The 22,102-nt window shown below is 37.0% G+C and overlaps 4 protein-coding genes across 5 annotated transcripts; 1 reads left to right on the forward strand and 3 right to left on the reverse strand.

The window, feature by feature from the left end:
* Positions 1–439: 439 nt before the first annotated feature.
* Positions 440–6,491, forward strand: LOC107804258 (pentatricopeptide repeat-containing protein At4g16470-like). Its single transcript, XM_075228583.1, has 6 exons — positions 440–1,388; positions 2,617–3,578; positions 3,693–3,753; positions 5,280–5,424; positions 5,736–5,857; positions 6,021–6,491. The coding sequence occupies exons 1-6, from the start codon at positions 1,039–1,041 to the stop codon at positions 6,274–6,276; spliced, it is 1,896 nt and encodes a 631-aa protein (XP_075084684.1). The 5' UTR covers positions 440–1,038; the 3' UTR covers positions 6,277–6,491.
* A 455-nt stretch (positions 6,492–6,946) lies between these two features.
* LOC107804257 (putative pumilio homolog 16) lies at positions 6,947–10,427 on the reverse strand. The gene is made up of 3 exons (XM_075229058.1): positions 10,393–10,427; positions 7,225–7,483; positions 6,947–7,102 (listed from the first exon to the last, which is right to left on the reverse strand). The coding sequence occupies exons 1-3, from the start codon at positions 10,425–10,427 to the stop codon at positions 6,947–6,949; spliced, it is 450 nt and encodes a 149-aa protein (XP_075085159.1).
* Positions 10,428–11,334: 907 nt separating this feature from the next.
* LOC107804259 (uncharacterized) lies at positions 11,335–15,468 on the reverse strand. Of its 2 annotated transcripts, XM_016628111.2 has the most exons (5): positions 14,776–15,468; positions 14,600–14,644; positions 12,759–13,178; positions 11,923–12,075; positions 11,335–11,569 (listed from the first exon to the last, which is right to left on the reverse strand). In XM_016628111.2, exons 3-5 carry the CDS (start codon positions 13,135–13,137, stop codon positions 11,502–11,504), a joined length of 600 nt encoding a protein of 199 aa, XP_016483597.1. In that variant the 5' UTR covers positions 13,138–13,178; positions 14,600–14,644; positions 14,776–15,468; the 3' UTR covers positions 11,335–11,501. The 2 variants fall into 2 exon arrangements, with proteins under 2 accessions (XP_016483597.1, XP_075084685.1); XM_075228584.1 differs by having other exon boundaries at positions 11,335–12,075.
* Positions 15,469–15,613: 145 nt separating this feature from the next.
* LOC107804260 (scarecrow-like protein 13) lies at positions 15,614–19,818 on the reverse strand. Its single transcript, XM_016628112.2, has 2 exons — positions 19,708–19,818; positions 15,614–17,819 (listed from the first exon to the last, which is right to left on the reverse strand). Exon 2 carries the CDS (start codon positions 17,579–17,581, stop codon positions 15,953–15,955), a length of 1,629 nt encoding a protein of 542 aa, XP_016483598.2. The 5' UTR covers positions 17,582–17,819; positions 19,708–19,818; the 3' UTR covers positions 15,614–15,952.
* Positions 19,819–22,102: the final 2,284 nt, after the last annotated feature.

The raw sequence follows: 22,102 nt of genomic DNA on the forward strand, positions 1-22,102 counted from the left end.
CCGAGATGGTTCTCAATTTGAGATGTTTTTGTGCCGTTTTTCGGCAGGATCTTGCATCAGAGACATGGCTGTACCTTATACATATTCTTCCCGAAGGGGGGGGTTACTTCTTCTTCTTCTTCTTCTTCTTGCACCTACTTGAGGATGGATGGGTGGGGGGCTCAGGTTCTAGTTGAAGCCTTTGGGTTCCCTCTACCCGATATGTTGCTTTGACTCGTTCGAGCTGGGTTGCTTTCCTTTTCTGGCGTCTCTTTCCTTTTGGTCCGAGGAAGAACTACGTGATTCTGCTATGAAATCCCCACAGACGGCACCAAATTGTTTAGCTCAAAGTTATCATACACTTTATAAGCATAAAATAATCGAAATAAACCAAGGGCCAATCATAGCAGATCGTAATAAATCAAATGACCAAGCGAAAGAAACGAACAACAAGTATTTGGAAACAAGGAGAAATGTGTAAAGAACTTTTATTGATGATATTAATTTGGTCTGCCTCTCCATAGAGAGGTTCAGAGCCTTACAATGGTGTTGCTTTTTTCCCACCATATGGGTATTGTTATCTGTTCTCCCTCTACTCTCCCTCTACTGGGAATCGTGGTGAAGAAGAAGAAGTAGCCCTCTTCTAGGGTTCTTTCTCTTAGTATTTATAGCTGCAAGCGGAATAAGCTGGCGATAAAAGATGGTCGTATCTATGTTGGAGTTCCCTCTTCAAGAGGATAGACAGGCCGTGGCCGTGTTGGTCGAACCAAATAAGAATCAAACATTATTAATGATTAATGGCCGTACCATTAGTTAATTATGGATTAACTTAACACGGGGTTTGATTCGTAAGGTGGAATTCTGACCCATACAATATTATCAGCTCCGACTTCTACTGATGAACTCCAGCTTTCCCTCCAAGCCAAAGAACCTAAAACCCTTAAAACCCATGCCCCCTTTTCTTATCTCATATTCTAACATCAAATTCACTCAATTCCATATGTGATAAAATCTCAAAAAATTCTACTCCAAAAGCCTCAAAATTTATACCCCTCCTACATGTTAACATTATCAAGAATGAAATCACTACTTTTCCCAGTACTTTCAAGACCCCCAACAGGTCCTTTATCGTTCTGTTTTCATTTTCAAGAACCCATTTTTCTATGCAGAACATATGGTGTTCTTAGTACTTTCAAAAACCAGCCTATTTCTGTTCAAACAATAAACCCCATGAATAAAGTTTCTTCCTTTAGCTGTTCTACTGTGCCAAACCATAATCAAATTCGGGTCTTGCATACTGAGGTCTCGGGTTCGGATTCGGGTGAAGTTCATGTGATTGTGGGTCCCATGTTTGCTGGAAAAACTACTACTCTTTTGAAGAGGATAAAGTCTGAAAGCAGCAATGGCAGGTTAGGATTCTCCATAGGTTTCTAATTTAGTTTTTATCTAAATTTTATAGGTGATAAATGCTTTGCATATTTTAAAGTTTATTGTTTTCTCTTGGAAAATAACACTTTATAGTTGCGGTAAAAACAATAGCCAAAAAAATATATAAAATTTATATACTCTTTTGTATACATATATATTCTGTATGTTATATACAAATATTAAACAGGTTTTATACACTTTTTCGGCTACCGATGTAAATAGTTTCTAGCCAGAGAGCTAAAAGTGATAATGCACCTTTTCTTTTGGGATTGAAAAACCTCTTCTTTAGCTTTAATATATACTATGAATCTGTTGGAATAGAAAGGGGCAAAGGGCTAATATTTTTTGGCTTCCTCTCATAAGAATCTGTATATCTACTTAGCTACTTACTTCATAGTGTCTTATAATTCACACGAGTTTTTGCTGAACTTATAGAAGTAGGGCTTTTGACTACTATGGTAAGACCTTGTTGGACCATATATACTTTAAAATGAAACACAGACTATGAATTATAATGCATCGAAAGCCAATGGTTGTAAGATTTTTGGGTCGTGCCTCAGAATTGGTTTTGGTTGATACTTTTGATAGCTTAATGTGGCATGGGGAGAATTTCGTAGTATTGAGTGACATGATAAAGCACCTTTTCAGCAGTGCGTTGTCATGCTGTCGGATTTTTCTCCAAGACCAGGTTTTTGGGTGATCATTTATTTGGTTGAACCGATAGCTGTAGAGATATCTTTATGCGTTTAAGGACAACGTTGGGAAAGCATTTTAACACCCGAGTCCCGACTTAGTCATTTATATCATTTTCAGCGAGGGTGCTCTTTTCTTTGTATGCTTTCACAGTTGTTGTTCATATAAGCAAGTTGTTGGAACTTATAGAACAATCAAGTTGGTGCAGCACTAAATTTTCGTTGCTCCAAGGTGCCAGCTTTTTGTTCTGCTATGTGGACTTGGTTTCTTTGCAGTTCTTAGATGTTGAAAGCTGATGAATTTTGCCTGTTACTCAACCTTTCGTTTCTCATTGAATGATTGAGCCTTTTGTTTTTCTTTCTAATTTATTGTTCTACACTCGGTTTTTTGCTGTTTCCTTTACTTTCTTCCCTGGGGTGTCGAAATCTTTGGCCCTCTCATGTAGAGGAAGTAAAAGTTGGACCATGTTATTCTGATGGTATTTGAATTTGAAATCATGGTTGGTAATATTCCCAGTTTTCAGGGCAATGGTGTAAAGAACTCCCTCTATTTGGATGAGACAATAAAAGGTCTCTGTTTCTCTGGAAGGGTGGCTGAAGCAGTTGGAATATTATGCCGCTCTGGTGTACAGGTGGAGTCAGAAACTTATTCCCTTGTTTTGCAAGAGTGCATTTTCCGGCAGGCGTATAAGAAAGGGAAAAGAGTCCATTGGCAAATGATGGTTGTCGGCTTTGTTCCAAATGAGTATCTGACTATTAAGTTGTTAATTTTGTATGCAAAAGCAGGAGACTTGGATACCGCACACATTATATTTGATAAGTTGCAATTCAAATGCCTGGTTTCATGGAATGCTATGATTGCAGGATACGTGCAGAAGGGTATGGAGGAAATAGGCCTGAGTCTCTACCATAATATGAAACAAAGAGGTGTACTTCCAGATCAGTACACATTTGCATCAGTCTTTAGAGCCTGTGCCTCTTTAGCAGTCCTGGAGCAGGGCAAGCAAGCACATGCGCTGTTGATTAAAAGCCAACTTAGTGGAAATATTGTAGTTAATAGTGCACTTATGGACATGTATTTCAAGTGTAGTTGTCCATCTGATGGCTATCTTGTGTTTTGTAAGTCCTTGGAAAGGAATGTGATAACATGGACTGCTTTGATATCTGGGTATGGACAAAATGGAAGAATAAAAGATGTTCTGGAATCATTTCATAGGATGATAGATGAAGGATTTAGGCCAAACCATATTACATTTCTTGCTGTTCTTTCTGCTTGTAGCCATGGGGGTTTGGTAGATAGAGGTAAGGAGTATTTTTCATTGATGATGAGAGATTATGGGCTTCGACCAAGAGGAAAACACTATGCAGCTATTGTGGATCTCCTAGGCCGTGCTGGAAGATTACAAGAGGCTCATGAGTTTGTCCAAAACTCGCGTTGCGGGGAGCACCCAGTATTATGGGGTGCCTTACTTGGGGCTTGTAAGATTCATGGAGATATCGAGATGGTAAAACTTGCTGCTAGAAATTTCTTTGACTTGGAGCCTGAGAATGCTGGCAAATATGTTGTCTTGTCGAATGCATATGCTTCTTTTGGTTTATGGAACAACGTTGCAGAGGTAAGGAGACTGATGAAGGACTCGGGGGTGAAAAAGGAGCCTGGTTATAGTATGATTGAGGTTCAAAGACAAACGCATTTCTTCTTTATGGAGCATAATGCTCATGAACAGACCGGTGAGATATATAAATTGGTCAAAAATATGGCAGGGGTCCTAAAAGACGCTGGTGATGTTCCAGATTTACTGAGTTAAAGGGAAAGGACCAACATCAGTATAGATAGAGCTTGGTTGAATCCTCAGCCATTTAACTGAGTAGAGTCTTTTTAAGAGGAAAATTTGCTGTATTTCCAAAAACAGCCATGCTTGCCACACTCCAGCTATTATGCTAGCAGCCTTTTAAGCTATAAAAGCGGAAAAACTAACAGTCCAAACAGAAAGGAAAACAGGCTTCAGCCTCTGTGCTATGCAGTTTCCACACGAGTTTTCTCTGGAGATGCTATTTGCCTTTGAATGTAGAAACTGGATTGTGTTCTCTTTGCAGTTTCAACTGCTACAAGAGGTGCATTTTGGCAAGCCGGGGCTTGCTATTTGCTTCTACGAGGAACAAGTATGTGATAAACTGATGGATTGTCTTGTTACCAAAAGTAATGTGATGGATCTCGGTTCATGGGACGCGGTTCTTGGTAAAACAAGTTTACCAAAATAAACATGTTCTCTTAGAGGTCATTTGGACTATATTGCTGCAACAATGGAGTTGACTAGTTTCTGATAAAATGCTTTAAAAGCCATACGTCATCATAATTTGAATTTAGCAAATAATTTTGTTTCTTCTACTATATTATATTCTAACCAATGCTGCCCATAGATGATGAATTTTAGGCATTGTAAAAAACATTTCATGTAAAATTTGTTTATATTTTTATTTATTTTGTTATGTGCTATGTCTGGTGGTCAAGCAGATCATTCTATGTTGTCACTAAGTTGCATTTAGGCAATGCATGAAATGTTTCAACCTGTGACTCTTACTCTGGAACTGGCATAATTCCATGTACCTGGCACGACAAGAGCTATAGTCATGTAAAAAAGCAAAAAGAAGTGGTGTGTGGAATTTATGTCTTCATTTGGTGGAAACATTAATGTCTACTTTTGATAGATTAAGAATTTAAGATAAACAAGTTCTTTTACCTTTTTATATTAGACTATGCTTCCCTTGTTTACCTTTTCATGTTAGATTAAGATAGAGAGCCGCTCATACTGCAAAAGTAAAATTTGAAAATTCAGTTCCTCCCGTGTTGACTTGCAGTTTGTGCGAGGATCTATCTCTTGTGCAGCCAACCGCACAGAAAAGTAGAACCAGCTCATTCTGTTTCCTTTTGTTCAATTGATGAAATCATTCTGAAAGTTTCATTCTTTACGTGAAAATTTACAAAGCCAAAAATTTCCTTCTAGATATCAAAACTTTGACATGAAAATTGAGGACATCTAACTTGATCCGCGAAGCACGCAAACTTCTAAATTTTGAAATGCTGCTTGAAATTTGATTATCTTGATAGAGATTCAAGGCTTCCCGATGTTCACATGTCATCGTCTGACTTAACTGCACGCTATTTTCCCCTCTCTGCAGAAGTGTGGCAATTATAAAATCGGACAAGGATACAAGATATGGGTTGGATTCCATTGTGACACATGATGGGGACAGATTGCCATGCTGGCCTTTAGCTAATCTATCGTCATTCAAACAGAGATGTGGTTCTGAAGCATACAGTAAGGTAACACTACAGCGGCAAAATATTGAGATGTGAATGTATTAGATGATTAACATAGGAGTTTCTCAATGCGTAGTTAGGGGCGCTAGCAGTGTTAGCAACATAAATTTTTCTCTAAAAAGTTTGGCACAAGAAGTCTATTTTTGAATGATATAATCATGAAGCACTAGCTTTGAAAGTTGTCGTTGAACTTTTTTTGCTAGTATGTGACAATACTGTATTGTGGCTTTTACATGGTTTATGCTATATCATCGCTCAATTTTCTTTGCTAGTATATGTGACTGTACTTTTTTGTGACTGTTACATGGCTTCAGTTAGAGGTCATTGGCATTGACGAAGCTCAGTTTTTTGAGGATCTATATGATTTCTGCACAGAAGCTGCTGACCATGATGGCAAGATTGTGATAGTTGCTGGGTTGGATGGTGACTATCTGAGGTACTACTTCCATTTTCTGTGGAAAGACGTATTCTGCTTATTCCTTTGAATACTTCATATGTACTAAATGTGATGCTAAGTTACAAAGTTGTTGGTGCTATTATGCTCGGTATTTTGTACTCGTATGCTGATTCTTTATTGGATTCATATTCCACATTTGCAGAAGAAGCTTTGGTTCAGTTCTTGACATAATACCAATTGCTGATACTGTGACCAAACTAACTTCCCGATGTGAACTTTGTGGTAAACGTGCTTCTTTTACCTTGAGGAAGACAGGGGAGACGAGAACCGAGTTGATTGCAGGAGCAGACGTATATATGCCTGTGTGCCGAAAGCACTACGTGAGTGGACAAGTTGTCAAAGAGGCTACTAGAAGTGTTCTGGATTCTCAGAAAGTTCAATGCAGCTCTGTTTTGTAATTGTCTTGTATTGTTACCTGGGATGGTAATATATCAGCAGCACTTGTCTTTGCAATATAGTAGGGATACTGATGCCACTTTCCTATGTAGTTTATTGGCCATTTGCTTAGATATGTTAACCGACTATTGTACTCCGATCTGTCCAAGCCTTTGTGGACAGAGTTATCCGGTAGTTGTGCTAATGGGAGGTAGCTAGTATATTATGAAATTATCAAGGTGCGGGCAAGTTACATTTTTTTACTAGGAATGTGTTTGGTAATAAGTGCTTTATGTTATGGTTAAATTTAATTGATAATACAACATTTTGAACATTAAGCCATAAACTTCTTGCCTCAAACACAAAATTTAGAAATTCCCAAACTGCCCCCCCCCCCCCCAAAAAAAAAAATAAAATAAAAAAAGAACATAAAAGAGAAGTTTCAGATTAATGGACAAGAATATAGATAACAATGCATTTGTAAACACACAAAAGCTCTTACAAAATATTTCTACCAAAATGCCAGATTACAAATCTCAAACAAATCCTAGTTGCTAACAACTAACTACAATTTTAGACACTGATTTGCATCATCTCCAATTCACCCCTTGTGTACAAAGAAAAGACACAGATTACACAGAAGTAACATAAACATAAACAAGAAACATAGGAACAAGATTGTCCTCCTTAACATTAGCTTGATAATGAATTCAAGACTGTCTGATAATCTGGATTTAGACTTTTGATACTCAAGATCACATGTTTTCCAGGTTTGCTGTGTAAAAGAAACGAGGCATGTCGCATGAGGACTCTAACGAGAGCTTGATGTCGCGTTTCCTCTCCATTTTCCTGCAATCAGAAACAGACACAGTTCTTAAATCAGTTATTACAACCATGTTTTGATGTGCTATTACTGATATTGATTTATGTTGTGTGGCTATATAGCTAAAATGACAATAAGGATTACTTACTTTTGTTGATTTTAATGCTTTCTGAATTACATAATTTCCAAAGGGATCTTTGGCTAGTTGAACTAGTGATTTTTCATCAGCTAGAAGAACATTAACCACTGAAATCATTCCAATATTTGATGATTCAATGCATTTCTCAACAACATGGCTACCACCCTTTTTGTAGGCTAGTGTTAAATACTGCTTCTCAAGTTGGCTGAATACCTTACTTGAAATCTCTTCATCTCTTAGTTCAAGAACATGTTGCACAACATAGTTCCTGTTGTACAAAAAACACACAAATTCTTAAAATAAACTAGAAACCAGCCAACAGTAGTAAAAAGGGGCAGCCCGGTACACTAAGCTCCCGCTATGCGCAGGGTCCGAGGAAGGGCCGGACCACAAGGGTCTATTATACGCAGTCTTACCCTGCATTTATGCAAGAGGCTGTTTCCACGGTTTGAAGCCGTGACCTCCTGGTCATATGACAACAATCTTACCAGTTACGCCAACAATAGTAAAAGAAAGAAAAAAGGGGGAAGGGTGAAATTTTTTAATTTACACTCCGTTATACTATATGTCCATGATACCCTTGCCGTTAGCAAATCGTCTCATATTTTCCTATTTGAAGTATTTTAAACAATCGTCAAAGTAGAGGAGCAAAATTGCACTTTTTCAGAAGTACTTTGACACTTGGAATTCACCTAGTTCATGCTGGAGCTACGTTAAAGTCTTTCATATGCATGCAAATCATCCTCTCACAAATAATAATATGTCTCTTTCTATTTTGGACAATCTCAAATTATTTGATACAATTTTATATAGTTTTAACAAATAACAATTACGTCTTAATTCAAAAAAATTGTGATTAAAATGCTAAAAATCTAGGAACGATCAAGGCAAAGCAATGACTATAGTTCATTAGGTCGTTTTTGATGATCCATAAAACTTAGGCGATTTGGAGCCCGTCACCCGAATTCATGAAGATAGTGTAAAAATTAGCACACGAAAAATCGAAAATCGTCTTAAATTCTTATTTTATGGTCCTAATATGCTAAAAACAAAAATTATCATGGCGTAGCAATGACTAGTGTTTATTTGTTCGTTTCTAATGGGCCCATAAAATTTGAAGCAACTCGGGTCCGGGCGACAGACCCATTCAGATGGCTAGGGATAAAGCACACGAAAATCTGGGAATTAGACGGAATTCTAGTTTTATGGCCCTAAAATACCAAAAACGAGGAACGGTCATGGCGAGGCGATGGATAATGTTCCTTAGGTAATTTTTGATAAGCCAGCAAAATTTTAGACGATTCGGGTCCGGACACCTAGATTCATGTAGATGGCGTGGGTTATACCATACGAAAATCTTGGAATCGGGTGAAATTTCAGTTTTACGGCTCCAAAACGCCAAAAAGGACGAACGTCATGGCGAGGTGATGACTAATGTTCCCTAGGTCATTTTTTATGGGACGACAAAATATTAGGCGATTCGGGTTCGATCGCCGAGACCCATGCAGATGGCATGAGCTATAGCACATAAAAATCTAAGAATCGAACGGAATTCCAGTTTTATAGCTCTAAAACGTAGAAAAAATGAGAAACGGTCATGGCGAGGCGATGACTAATGTTCCCTAGGTTGTTTTTGATAGGACGACAAAATTTTAGGCGATTGGGGTCCGATCGCCTGGATCAATGCAGATGGCGGGGGCTATGACACATGAAAATCTAGTAAATCGTGCTAAATTCCTGTTTTATGTCCCTAAAACGCCAAAAAACGAGGAACTGTCATGACGAGGCGATGATTAATGTTCCTTAGGTCGTTTTTATTTTTTTTTAAATCAACCGTTGGCTAACAGTGAAAAATTAGTAAATTTTTTTTAAAAAAAAAACTAAAAAAAAACTAAGGGTATCTGTGCGGTACCTTAAGGGTACCAATTGGACTGATTCTAAGGGTATTTTTTCGGTTCACTACCCCTCCCTTTCCCCCTACCCCTACCCCCTCCTTAACCAGATCAGGACGGACAAGTACTGGTACTGGTATGAACCACGTCGATTTCAGATACCCCCCCCCCCCCCCTAGACAAGCTTAGTTTTGGGGTCATGCAATACGAGTTTATATTTATATGTATCTTTTCGTATGTATTGATATATGCTGATTTTATAGAATTTTTTTCACGGAATATGATTGGCCTAAATTTTTGTAGGTCCATAGGAAACAATTTTGTGACCAATACTCATTGCTTCGTCATGGCGTTTCAGGGTCATGAAATACAAATTTATGATTATATTCACTTTTTCGTATGTTAATGTAGAATTTTTTTATGGACTTTGATTGACCTGGAATTTTATAGGTTCATAAAAAATAACTTAGTGACCAATACTCATTGCTTTGCTATGACTTTCGAGTTCATTTTATGGTGTTCTGGGTTCATGCAACATAAGTTTTTGATTATATTCATTTTTTTGTGCGTTAATGTACATGATGATTATATTGAATTTTTTTGACGGATTCTGATTCGCCTGAAATTTTGTAGGTTCATAGAAAATAGTTAGTGACCAATGCTCGTCGTTTCGCAATGACTTTCGAGTTCATTTTATGGTGTTTCGGGATCATGTAACATAAATTTATGATTATATCCACTTTCGCGTGTACATGCTGATTTTGTACAATTTTTTTGACAGATTTCAATTGGCCTGAAATTCCGTACGCTCACAAGAAACAAAGTTACAACCTTTAGTAGATAAGCCGGAGTTAACTCATGATAACTCTTAGCCCTGACTTCCGATGAATGGAAAGTCTATAGTTAGGCAGTGAAACCTTGTACATCATAGTGACCAATATTTATTGCTTCGCTATGACTTGCAGGTTTATTTTATTTCATTTTGTGGTTGTACAACATGAATTTGTGATTATATCCATTTATTTTTATCTATTAGTATATGATGATTTGTACTAATATAACTTTGCAATCATTTATTAGTATTGTGAGTGAACTCATACATATGAATTTCAGCATAATATGTTGGAGCGAGAAACTCTACGTATGTGAAACTCCAACATTCAACACAATGTGCTAAGTTTGAAATATTACAATTTAAAATTAAAATGAATGTACCCGGAAGTGCTGTAAATATATTTTTGCGTTATTCTCCCAATTGACGGATACGAAAAATGTGTCAACTCACGAATCAATTAAATTAACAAAGTTAAGTGTTTCCATTATCTGACACATTTACAGCTTGTTTGGATGGTTGTTACTATTGTATTGTTCCTTTAAATATAATGTTTATTTTGATGTTACTTAAATTTTATAGTATTGTATTGTTAATTTCGTCGTTACATAACGACAAAGAGTGTCGCTTTATAGAACGACGAATTTAGTGTGGTAGTGTCGTTACCTTGCTTTTTTCTCTTATCTTGCTCTTCCTTATTATTAAATAATCATTTTTTATCCTTTACCCTACTCTTTTATATAATAATTCTACTCCATATTCTATTTTTCTTAGTAATATTACAAGTTTATTCTTCATATTGTCAGTTATGCGTGTCTAACGGGCCGGGTCAGCCCGTTTCAGGACCGGCCCAGACCGGTACAAGGAGGCCGGGTGGGGCTGGGTTAAAGGGGTAGGCGGGTTGGTCCGTTTACTTAAATCCTACCGATTAACCGGACCAGTCAAACTCGGTCAACCCAAAGCCCTGTAGAACCGGTTAACCGGACCGGTTTAAAGGCTAGATTTCAATTTTTTTAAGGTTTTAGAGTCTAAAGCAATGTAAAACCTTTGAATTTACTCTTTTTCGTTAATTTACTTGTTGTTAATTGTAAACCTTTCAATTTGTAAGTTTGAATTTTGAAATAACGGTAGGACTTGCAATTTATAAATGCAATTTTTTCCATCTTCATTGTATTCTTTATATTTTTACTTTATATTAATATAAATTACAATAATTATACAAAATACAAAAAAAAAAAAAAAAACACTAACCCAGCCCGGCCCGTTGTACCTGTAACCCAGCCCGGCCCGGCCCACCCGTTAGACACCCTTGTTGTCAGTGCATAATATCATGAAACGACGACGAACGATACAATCTATCCAAATATTGTATTCAGCAAACAATACAATATAATACAACACAATACAATACGATACATTATGAAATGATATGAAATAACAATCCAAACAAGCTTAATGTTATTATAGTCAACAACAATGCAGCTAATATGGAACCAAGTTTGAGCTTTTAAATTTAAATAGGTACTTCAGTTCTAGCAAAAAGAAAAAAAGAAAAACATTCTTCAATTTGCATTAAGCGCTCGGGCCAGACGTTTAACATCAATTAATCTTATACCTCGTCGCAATGTACCTGAAATATCAATTAAACTTGAGCAACATAGAAAGACAAGAAAAAAGACATGAAAAATATGTATTGAAACTTAATCTCTATAATATCCTTCTGAGTTGCCCAGTTGGTCTCGAGGGTGGTCATCCATACAGATGAACTGGGATCGAATCCCCCTTTAATGCCTTTTAGGTTGAGCATGTCGCACAGGGTTTGCCCAGTGCGATTTATATCCCTGTGTGATTTGTAGACTATTACACAGGGGAGGTTTACCCAGTGGCACAAAGTGCTCGCTACAGATTGCTCACCCGAAGCACCCGAAGGACAGAGGCTATGCAGAGGTTGCGGGTTTCCCCTCTTACAAAAAAAACACTTACTCTCTGTAGTAATATTGTCATTTGACGTTAAACCTGTCCCAATTTCTTGATTGTCCCTTGAAAGAGAATTCAATAGTCGAGCAAGATGTCTTATTTGATATAAAGGCAGAATATTTGGACTTCTCTGCACTTTATTCATCCTTTCTTCTGCTCCTATTCAATCACAAAAACAAAGCTGAATCTTAATGTCTAACAAAATCATTGGCCTTAACAACGACTCAGCAAAAATGGCACCAAATATCTATCCGGGGGGTCAATGAAACGGGTAAAAATCATAAAAAATAAAGACTGAAGTTTCAATAGAGAAAAAAAAATTGTTAAGCGGCTTCTAAATATTACTATGTGATTTTTTCTTCTCTGTCTAAGCCTTGGTAGACAGATTTAACCACTACCAGTACGGTGGGAGGTAAGAGGGGGATCCAGGATTTGAAGGTCGGGGTACACTTTTTAAATTCAATCAAAATCAACTTTATATACTGGATGCTCACTACTAATATATCCTGAGTCGAGGGTCTATTGGAAACAACCTCTCTATCCTCACAAGGTAGGGGTAAGGTCTGCGTACACGCTACCCTCCCCCGACCCCACGGTGTGGGATAAGATTGGATATGTTGTTGTATGCTCACTACTAATATATCACTATTTTATAAAGACATATATATGTATACATGAAATTTTTGCCAAACTTTATGGGTGCCCCTCTCGGTATAGCATAGGCCCGTCTCTGGAGGTAACAGGTATGCCGTGAAATAGTCGAGGTGCATACAAGCTAGCGCAGATACCACTGTTATTAAAAAACAACTAATCAAAATATACTTATTCTATACATAACATACCTTGGTGCAATGTATAACTTGATGCAGCTGATTCTTCTTGTGATTTATATGATTCAGGACAGAATGTAGCCTCAGATGATTGAACCCCAAGTCCTGAAACAGGAACAATTGCTTGATTTTCTTCTTCATTTGAATTTCCACCACTAGTACTCTCATAATTTTGACAACTTGAAAATGAATTATTCAAAACTTTTTGCCTTCTCAATTGATAGTTTCTTCTACGTCTAGCTAAATGTTTTTCCCTCTCCTCAAGACTCATTGTTTGCCTTCTCAATCTATCGCGAATTCGACGACGCTCTCGTTCTTTTTCTTTTTGTACATTGCGCCAATTCTTTACAATGTGCCATTCTTTAGTTTCAGATAACTCTTCAGTAGCCATTGAACTATGTATTCATGCAGTTTTGCTCCAGCCTGATTGCACTGCAACAGAAAAATTTATGCTTCAATCAGTACAAAAGAGACAGAAATCTTTAATGTTGGAATAAAATAAATCTGAATAGAGTATAGCCTTTGGCAAAGTGATCAAATCCAGTATGTGATGTGTAGGGTTAAGCGCACGTCATGAGTTCATACTTTGCCGCAGATAAAATGAATTTGAATAAAGTATAGCCTTTGGCAAAGTGATAAAGGTAGAAGGAGCTTGTACGGAAAAACCTTTTGTATAAGGTTCGAATGGTGAATTGAGGTAGAGTAGACCGATAATTTTGTAGTCATATTTTGTTCTACAAATGCTAACCAAGTGATACATTGGGGCCATGGGTCATGAAAGAGGTTGACCCCCGTCCTCCTTAACTATGTATGGCTAATGAACTCCTTGCTTTAGTCGGTTCTTTTCCTTCTTTGGGCTCGGGTCGATAGTAGCCTTTACTTTTTGGTTCGTCTTCTGCCACCACCCGTTTTTTGGTTCCCATTAGGTTTACCTTCTTCACAGGTCGACCCCATGTGTGGGTTTAGGCGCACGTCATGAATTCAAACTTTGCCGCAGATAAAGGACAGTGATTACAGCACTGACTAGTGTTAAGAAAGGCGAAAAGCGCAAAAAAGCTCTAAGGTCTGTTGGGGATTTAAATGCAAATAAAGCGTGGACTTTAATGAAGAAATGCGCAAATAGAGAAAAACTACAAATATACATGTGTAGTTCAAGACTGATATCCTATAAGCATGAACACCAAATATACGGACAAAAAATTGAAACAAATTTACAACAAAGTGAAATATCAATTGTTTAGTGTCGTCTCTTCAGGATACGTTTGTTAGTCTATGTTGGGCGGACTCTCCAAAATGGTGCCGCATCCGTGTCAGATCCTCCAAAAATATACTATTTTTGGGATTCGACACGCACGCAGCAATATTTTCGAAGAGTCTGAGCAACATAATTGTTAGTAAAGAAAAGTATGTCGTAGAGCCTTGATAACAACATTAAAGTGCCCGCTAAGCGAGGTGAAGCGCTCAGCATGTTTTGAGCCTTATTTCAGGGCTTAAGTGTGCTTTAAGTGCGCCTTTGATAACACTGGCAGAGACAAAGTGCACTTTTGTATCGACTCAATCACTCTTTTTGTCTAGTCGGCGAAACCGATGAACTACAAAATACCATAAAATTTGACATGTAACTAATCTATTAAGAGGATTAGGTGAAAGATAAATGTACTAGTAAAAGAGAAAAGTGTTATATCATGTTTAATATCATTGAAATGTAAAAAGAAATACAAATTATATAAAGCTCGTAGCAGGCTATGATTTTCTTTACTGTACTAATAATAAATAAACCCTACATACATATGATGCAAATGTCAATACCAGACACCGAATGAAAAACCAAAAAAATAAATAAAAAGAATTACCTTAACTCTATATCCCACGTCCTTAATCATCCATAACACACAAATCTGCAAATAAACACAGAAAAAAAAAGACTTTAATTACTGAATAATCACGAAAAATCCAGGGGGGGAATTCTTTATTTGAAAAAGCTCACAATAAATAAATAAAAATTAATTCTTGATAGGGACTGAAAGACCTATCTGTGTTAATGGTGACTGAAGAGAGGGATTTGTAATTTCAGATTTAAGAATAGATAGGAAAGAAAGCTGAGCTGTTTTCTTTCCTTAATAGAAAAAAAATACAAACAAAATCTTTTAAACGCCATTTTTGGTTATTTGTTAAAGGTTTATAAAATTAACAAATTAGAATTTGCCACCTTTACACAAAGGGAACAAAAAGATCTGTTTTTATGCGAAATTTAGGGATGTAGATCCATTTGGCTTGCTTTTTACATTTGTAACTGACTAAATCAATACTCAGTCCTCATCTAAATTTTGTATTTAGTAAAATTTAATATACATAAATTGCTAATATTGCCTCCCAAAGATTAAAAATATAGTAAAAGTGTACAAAAAATTCTAGCCAAAAGATTAAAAAAATTTAAAACTAATAAAATGATAAATAAATAAATTAAAAAAACCTTTTATGCAGGGTGGGGCGGGGCAGACGCGGGTGTGGATGCGGAGCGAATGCAGGTGCAACTGCTATGCGAGACAGGGCGGGACGGGTTAAAATTTTGCTGGTTAAATGAAAACCCGCCCCGCACCCGCACCACTTGCCATCCTATCAACAACCTATGCGCCAAGTAATTCTATTCACCACATGGACACATGGAAAGAAATCGCCTAGTCTCACATATGACCAGTTGAGCTGTGCAAAAGGTGTTGCACTTCAGCACATCTGTTTTCTTGTTCGTTAACGTTGTTTTTTCGTGTAGAGCAAAAATACATTTTTAGCCCAAGGTGGCAATCAATCTACACCATTTAAACTGCTAAAAGAAATGTACAACTAAAGAAAAGCATGCAAACATAAAGGGAAACAAAAAACCAAGAAACCTTGTACTCAACTAGAAGAGTCTGAAACAGGATTTCATGTATACAAACATTAGCAGATAGAGCTCAAGATCTATATGAGAAAAACCAATAAACTTGGAGAAAAATGACAAAAACCAGATGTTGAGACATGGAATCTATTTTAGACTCGCGATATTCCTCCCTGTGCTGGCATGTAAAAACCTAAGATTTCATACTCCGAGCTCTGTATATGAAACGAAAAGGGTTAAAAATACACTCTTCTAGTCTTCAACAAAAGATAAACGTCGAGATCATATGGCAAAAATGTACAGATGTTTGACAATAATAGGCAACAAGTTGTCATCTCCAGGCAGAAGAAGTTGCTAAAGCTCTATTTTTCCATCCAAGGTAGAGTGCCCCTTCGCTTTCTGCAAACCTGTAATTTGGGCTGTACTCCTTCAACATATCGTTGATGGTCTCACCAACTGATGGACTCAATGGACATGGAGTAAATCCGGCCATCATAAGTCTCAACCTCCACTTTCCAAAAAGTTCGTGCCTTTCCACTCTGTCGGCCCCCTCACATGCTATTATGTTGACAACGTCCCGTGCGACACAATGCTCCTCTGCACTGATCCGCTGCTTGTCATCCCTAGGGCGAGCTGCATCAATTGATTCGAACATTGCTGTATAGTAATCAAGAGTTTCACGGAACCTTGGAAGGAAAGGGGCGGTGTTGGTGTTTGATTCTTGTTCAGCTAAGGTCACAATTTTGGGCGACAAACTCTTAACTAGCCTTAATAGGCGGTCTCGATGGTTGATCGTGCTTACGCTCTCGTCTGGCATGTGGTGCAGCATGTAAGGGAAGTTTACTGCCAGCGCTTCTCCACGCCTAACATGAAGATTCTCTACTTGGACCTCACAGCCTGATAGTGCAGCACCGTGGAATTCAAAAGGTACTCCGCATGACTTGGCAACTGCTGCTAGCCTTTCGCCTACTAGCTGAAGTCCTCCACCTCGTGCATGAGCTGATTGGGAATCATCCACACCTGTGATGCAGACAAATGGGGGTCCACCAGGCCGACGAGCAAGATAGTGGAGGAGGAACATCCACTGACTTCCCTGTGCAATCTGAAAATCAATGATATGGATTCTGTTCTCATTCGCCATGGCTTCCCTGATGACGACATTTGCAGACATATAAGCAAATTTGTAGTATGGGCACATGTTACAGATGACTTGCATATAAGATAATAATTCCGAGCTAGTCGGTTCTTTGCACTTCAATTTTTTGTATATGATGCTTCCTGACGACAGTAGTCGTGCTCTAAGCCCTTCCAACACATATGCACTCAATCGTTCCATAGGTTCCCCAGAGACTGACACCCTTTGCTCTAAAATATTCATAAGAATTTCAGCAGTTGAGATATCAGCATCTGACACTGCTTCAGCACAGGCATAGAGCAACTCTTTCAAGTTCAAGCTGGGCGCCATGTCCAACACTTGGTTCCACCTTGTCAAGGAAGAAGGTTTCGAGACCACATCATTAAAGGAGCAACTGCAGCTGTCGTCAGTATCAGATTCAGGCCCCAGTAACTTATTCTCCAGCTCCCGAAGCACATGTTTCAGGTCACCATCATCAACTCCTGAACACCCACTGAAAGGTGAACCACAAGTGTTGTTATCAGAGGAGTGATGCAGATCAGACATGTATGACTGTGAACATTGCGGCGAGAAGGGACTCCTGTTGGAAGAGACACTTAAGGCAGTAGGTGAATCGTATACAACATAGTCAGTAGCCGGCAATGAGTCCAGAGTGAAGAAATGTTCATTCTGTGTCTGAAAAGTAAACTGTGTCACTGAGCTAGTATTATTGCAATTGTTGTTCTTGAAATGGTAAGGGGCGTAATATTGCTCAACTTGCTGCATTGGCTGATTGTATAATCCATGGACGCCACCAGACATTTGAGGTCGTTGGGATGCTTGCATCTGGAATATCAAAATGACTAAGAAGATGAAGAGTGATTTCAAACAACCGTTTCGGAGGAAAGCTATCTTAGTGAAGGAGGTACATCCAGATTAGCAAATCTCTCTCAACTAAAAGTGGTCACAATATCTCTAGGAGTAGCGCTTCTTTCAGCAGCGAATGACAATGTTAAATCTGAAGAACTCGAGAAAGATTTGCTACTCCGTGATGTGTCAGCAAAACCTATATAACTAACAGAACCTGCCAAGAATGGGATGCATGATCAGTCAAAGCACATACTAATTAATAATGATGCTCTTAAGCTAAGAGAACAATTAGAAAGGATTATGCCGAGAAAGTATAAATGAATGCACATCTACTTATGAAAAAGCAAAAAAGAGCAAAAGCAAAATACGAAGACGCTCATGAAAATGGGCAAGACACAAACTATTATCATCCATCTTGGAAATCATTCTCCGGATAATAACATCCAAGGGTTTCTAAACTTGAAACATAGTTTCTACATCCCGGAATTGCAGAGGACTCATCTCTAATAACATTCCTTTCTCTTCACCAAGACATAATTTCCATATATAGCAATAAACTACAATAGTTAAGAAAAAAATTAACAATCCCGGAATCGCAGAGGATTCATCTCTAATAACATTCCTTTCTCTTCACCAAGACATAATTTCCATATATAGCACTAAACTACATTAGTTAAGAAAAAAGTTAACCAACCCAATCTCTACGAAAAAAAGGAAAAGCAAGTACATCCTTAACGGCCTCTATTCCTGACGTGAACGGCCGCTTTCTTGGAACTAATTCATAGGCCTTCTTAGAATTAGAACCCATTGAGGGGGCCTTGGCCCGGGAACGGGACAGTGGCCGAGTAGTCAAAAGCGGCAGACTGTAAATCTGTTGAAGTTTTTCTACATAGGTTCAAATCCTCCCTCTCCCACTTGTTTGTTGTAGATTTCAGAGAAGAGAAAAGAGGCATTCGTAAGCGTAGGAAGGCCAACCAAGAGAAACTCTTTCTTTTTCCTCATTTCTCTTGAACTATGAAAGTTCAATTCATTTTATAGCCATACAGAGAAACTAGACATATTAGGCAGAAAAAAGAGAACACTAAAAAGAGGCCCTACATCAGAGAAGTCTCTTTTTGCAGCTTCTAATTAAGGGAAGAAAAAAGTGAAAATTCAATATAAGTAACTCACATCTAGAAAAAAAAAATAGAAAAATAGCAAATGCACTTGGAGTTATACTCAGTCTTTAACTTTCAAATACTAATTGCAGTAGCAAGGTTACCATAGAATCAGAAGCATATCAAGAAAAAACAAATACCTCTCAATTACAATGAACTAATCAGCCTTTATTAGCTTATTTAGAGAAAAGGTAATACAAAAAGAAATCCCTTTTTTTGTGTACAAATCAAATGCCTAATATCAAATTTCCTTTTTTATTCACTGGATACTTCAACTCAAGAGATAAATCATGAAATCCATGATAAAACTGTAATCATGGAAAGCTAGCTTGAACATTAAAAAAAGCACCCGGTGTACCCCCACCCCCCTCCCCAACCCCCCAATTAAATGGAAAAATAAATAGGCAATTAAAAAGAAGATCAAAATAAGACTTGAAACAGAACTAACAGAAGGAATGAAAACCACAGAGACCTAAACAAAAAACTATGATAAACTAGAAAACAAAAGAATAAACCTAAAAGACTTCAAAGATTAAACCTTTCCTGATTCCATGAATGAATTGAACATAAAAATCAAATCTTTATGCAAAACAAATAGAAAAATCACTCCCCATCAAAATATAAGGAAGAAAAAGAGAAGGGAATTGCAATAAAACTCTTACCAACAACATAAAAATCAAAACTTTACACAAAAACAAATTAAAAAATCACTACTTATACACCCCCATCACCTCAAAAAAAAAAGGGAAAGAAAGAAAGAAGGGAATTTCATATAAACTGCTAACATATAACAGAATCATTCATCTTAAGATGTTTTCAAGATAAACACAAAACCTTAAACCATGAATAAAAAAAATCAAGACTTAACATAAAAATAAGGAACTACTCAAGACCAACAAAAATTCCTTAACCAAATCAAAGAAAAAAAAAGATGGTATTACAAACCTTGAAAATTCAGAAGAATGTATTTACTTTTGTGATTTTTGTTCAAAAGGGAGAAAGAAAGAGCCTGATGTCTTTTGCTGATTGATGAAACTAAGAATGGAGTGTTAGGTACTACTCTTTTGTTTGTTTATATAGTCAAAGAGTTGAAAATAGAAAAATAAAAATACCCTCATTTTTTTAGAATAATTACTTCAAATGCCACTTTCCACAAATACATGTAAACTTACAAATTTACTGTCTCTATTTGATTATCGTACATTTTTTTTTGTTTGTTTAAGAAGAATATTCTGTCCGCGTTGAATTACACAAAGTGAGTGATGACACCTCAAAGTGAGTGTTACTTTCTCCTTTTTTCCTCAGCCTTTAGATATTTTTTACGGGAGAAATAAAAAAATAGTCATATTTATAAGTGGTGATTCAAAAATAGCCATAATTTTAAAGTAATCGAAATTTAGCCGTTTTTTATATAAAGATAAATTTGAACGAAAATACTGTTCAAAATCAGAAAAATACTCCAGTATAATATATATTGGAGCTCCAGCATAAGTATACTGGAGTTTCAGTGTAATATACCGGTCCAGCATAATATGCTGGAAGTTCATATACAGGTGCTCCAATCTCCAGTATATTATGCTGGAATTTTCTGCGTGTTGGAGTTGCAGCATAATATGCTGGAAGTTCATATACAGGTAATGATGTACGGTGGGTCGGGCTGGGACCGGGACCGGACCGGGCCCGCGGTCCTAACGGGCTAAACGGGCCTGGTGGGCCGGTCCTTAATGGTGCAAAAAGCCCGTGGCGGGCCGGGTATGGTAAAAAAGCCCACGAGCCCGGGACCGGGCCGGTCTTACCGGGCCTAACGGCTACTTTTTTAAAAAAAAAAATAGCAACGATCAAAAATTAAAACTATAGTCGTTGGGCTGCAATTTTGACCGTTTGGAAGTTTAAATGATGGCAGAACAAGCTTGGGATGCTGCTTCGCCCGGAAGTGGTGATGAACAAGCTTCTTTTCCACCACCACCAACGCAACCTCCTCCGAACCTTGAAGGATTTATAAAATTTGTTAGAGATACAATGTAGATTATGGTGTACCTTGTACTTTGGCATATCTTCTTTTAGTTTTTTTCCCCTTTTAATGGTGGTATTAGTACCTTGTTGTGCTCATTCCATTGGGGGGAGGAAGACTAAGAAAGATATACCATTTTTGGTAATAAAAATTATAAGACATGCCCTTGAATATCTTTTTGCAATATTTTTTTGTCTTTAACTTGCAATTATTTATAAGCTATAATATATATACATAACATACAATATATACTTGCAATTATTTATAAGCTATAATATATATACATAACATACAATATATACTACAAGAAAATATATAAGGTAATATATACACATAACATACAATATATACTACAAGAAAATATATAAGGTAATATATATACATAACATACAATATATACTACAAGAAAATTTATATATATATATATATATATATACTACAAAACATTATAAGAAATTATATTTGGAAATATATATACATAACATACTATATATAGTATACTATACTAGTATACTATATATACTACAAAACAAGATTTTTCAAAATTCAAAATGAGGGCCCCACCCCCAATGACCACCAACGGCCATATTGCACAAATAGCCGGGTTTTTTTTCAATTTACAAAACTAACCTTCTCTAACACTATAAATACCCCCTCTCTCTTCTTCATTTCAATACTCAATACTCATTTCTCAATCTAAATTTCTCTCAATCTCTCAATCTCCAATTTTCAAGACTTCAAGTCTCAATCTTAATTTTCAAGTTACATCATGCCTCGTTCGGAAAGACTGCGCTTATTTGTTTCGCACTACTATGAAGTGCTTGAAGAAAATGAAGAAGGCCAAATATTAAAATGCAAGAACTGTGGAAGAGTCTTAAATTTTCGTTCAGGGTGTACCACATGCATTTTAAGGAGGCATATAACGTATTGTGTTGATGGTATTTATCCGCAAATTCGTCTCTAAGATATTTCAATAATTTGTGTTATATTAAAATTATTAGACGTATTTATGTGTCATGTTGTACTTTCTTATTAATTTATTATGCATGACAATTTAGTTTTACTATTGTTTTGTTATTTTACTTTTTCGTCAAGCACTTTAATAATTAGATTTCTACATATATATTATATATTTTTTTTATATAGCCATGATATGGTTTACAAGAAATTGCCTTAAACAAAAAAAATTAAAAAAAATGCCCGGAAATAAAAGAGCCTGTTAGGCCCGCTAAGCCCACGAGCCCGACCCGTTTAGCCCAGGACCATATGGGCTTAGGCCCGTCACGGGCTGGTTCCACCCGTTGAGCCCACGAAGCCCGGGACCGTGAG

The sequence above is a fragment of the Nicotiana tabacum genome, chromosome 13 (genome assembly GCF_000715075.1).
Source record: "Nicotiana tabacum cultivar K326 chromosome 13, ASM71507v2, whole genome shotgun sequence".
In the NCBI taxonomy this organism is placed as follows: Eukaryota; Viridiplantae; Streptophyta; class Magnoliopsida; order Solanales; family Solanaceae; genus Nicotiana; species Nicotiana tabacum.

Coding starts and splice junctions, on each gene's coding strand:
- LOC107804258 (XM_075228583.1), top strand. CDS start 1,039: ATGTTAACATTATCAAGAATGAAATCACTACTTTTCCCAGTACTTTCA. Junction 5,425..5,735: donor GTTCTGAAGCATACAGTAAG/GTAACACTACAG, acceptor ACATGGCTTCAG/TTAGAGGTCATTGGCATTGA. Junction 5,858..6,020: donor TTGGATGGTGACTATCTGAG/GTACTACTTCCA, acceptor CCACATTTGCAG/AAGAAGCTTTGGTTCAGTTC.
- LOC107804257 (XM_075229058.1), bottom strand. CDS start 10,427: ATGGAAACACTTAACTTTGTTAATTTAATTGATTC. Junction 7,484..10,392: donor TTTGTTAATTTAATTGATTC/GTGAGTTGACAC, acceptor TTTGTACAACAG/GAACTATGTTGTGCAACATG. Junction 7,103..7,224: donor AAGCATTAAAATCAACAAAA/GTAAGTAATCCT, acceptor TTCTGATTGCAG/GAAAATGGAGAGGAAACGCG.
- LOC107804259 (XM_075228584.1), bottom strand. CDS start 13,137: ATGGCTACTGAAGAGTTATCTGAAACTAAAGAATGGCACATTGTAAAG. Junction 12,076..12,758: donor AAGTTATACATTGCACCAAG/GTATGTTATGTA, acceptor GTGATTGAATAG/GAGCAGAAGAAAGGATGAAT.
- LOC107804260 (XM_016628112.2), bottom strand. CDS start 17,581: ATGCAAGCATCCCAACGACCTCAAATGTCTGGTGGCGTCCATGGATTA.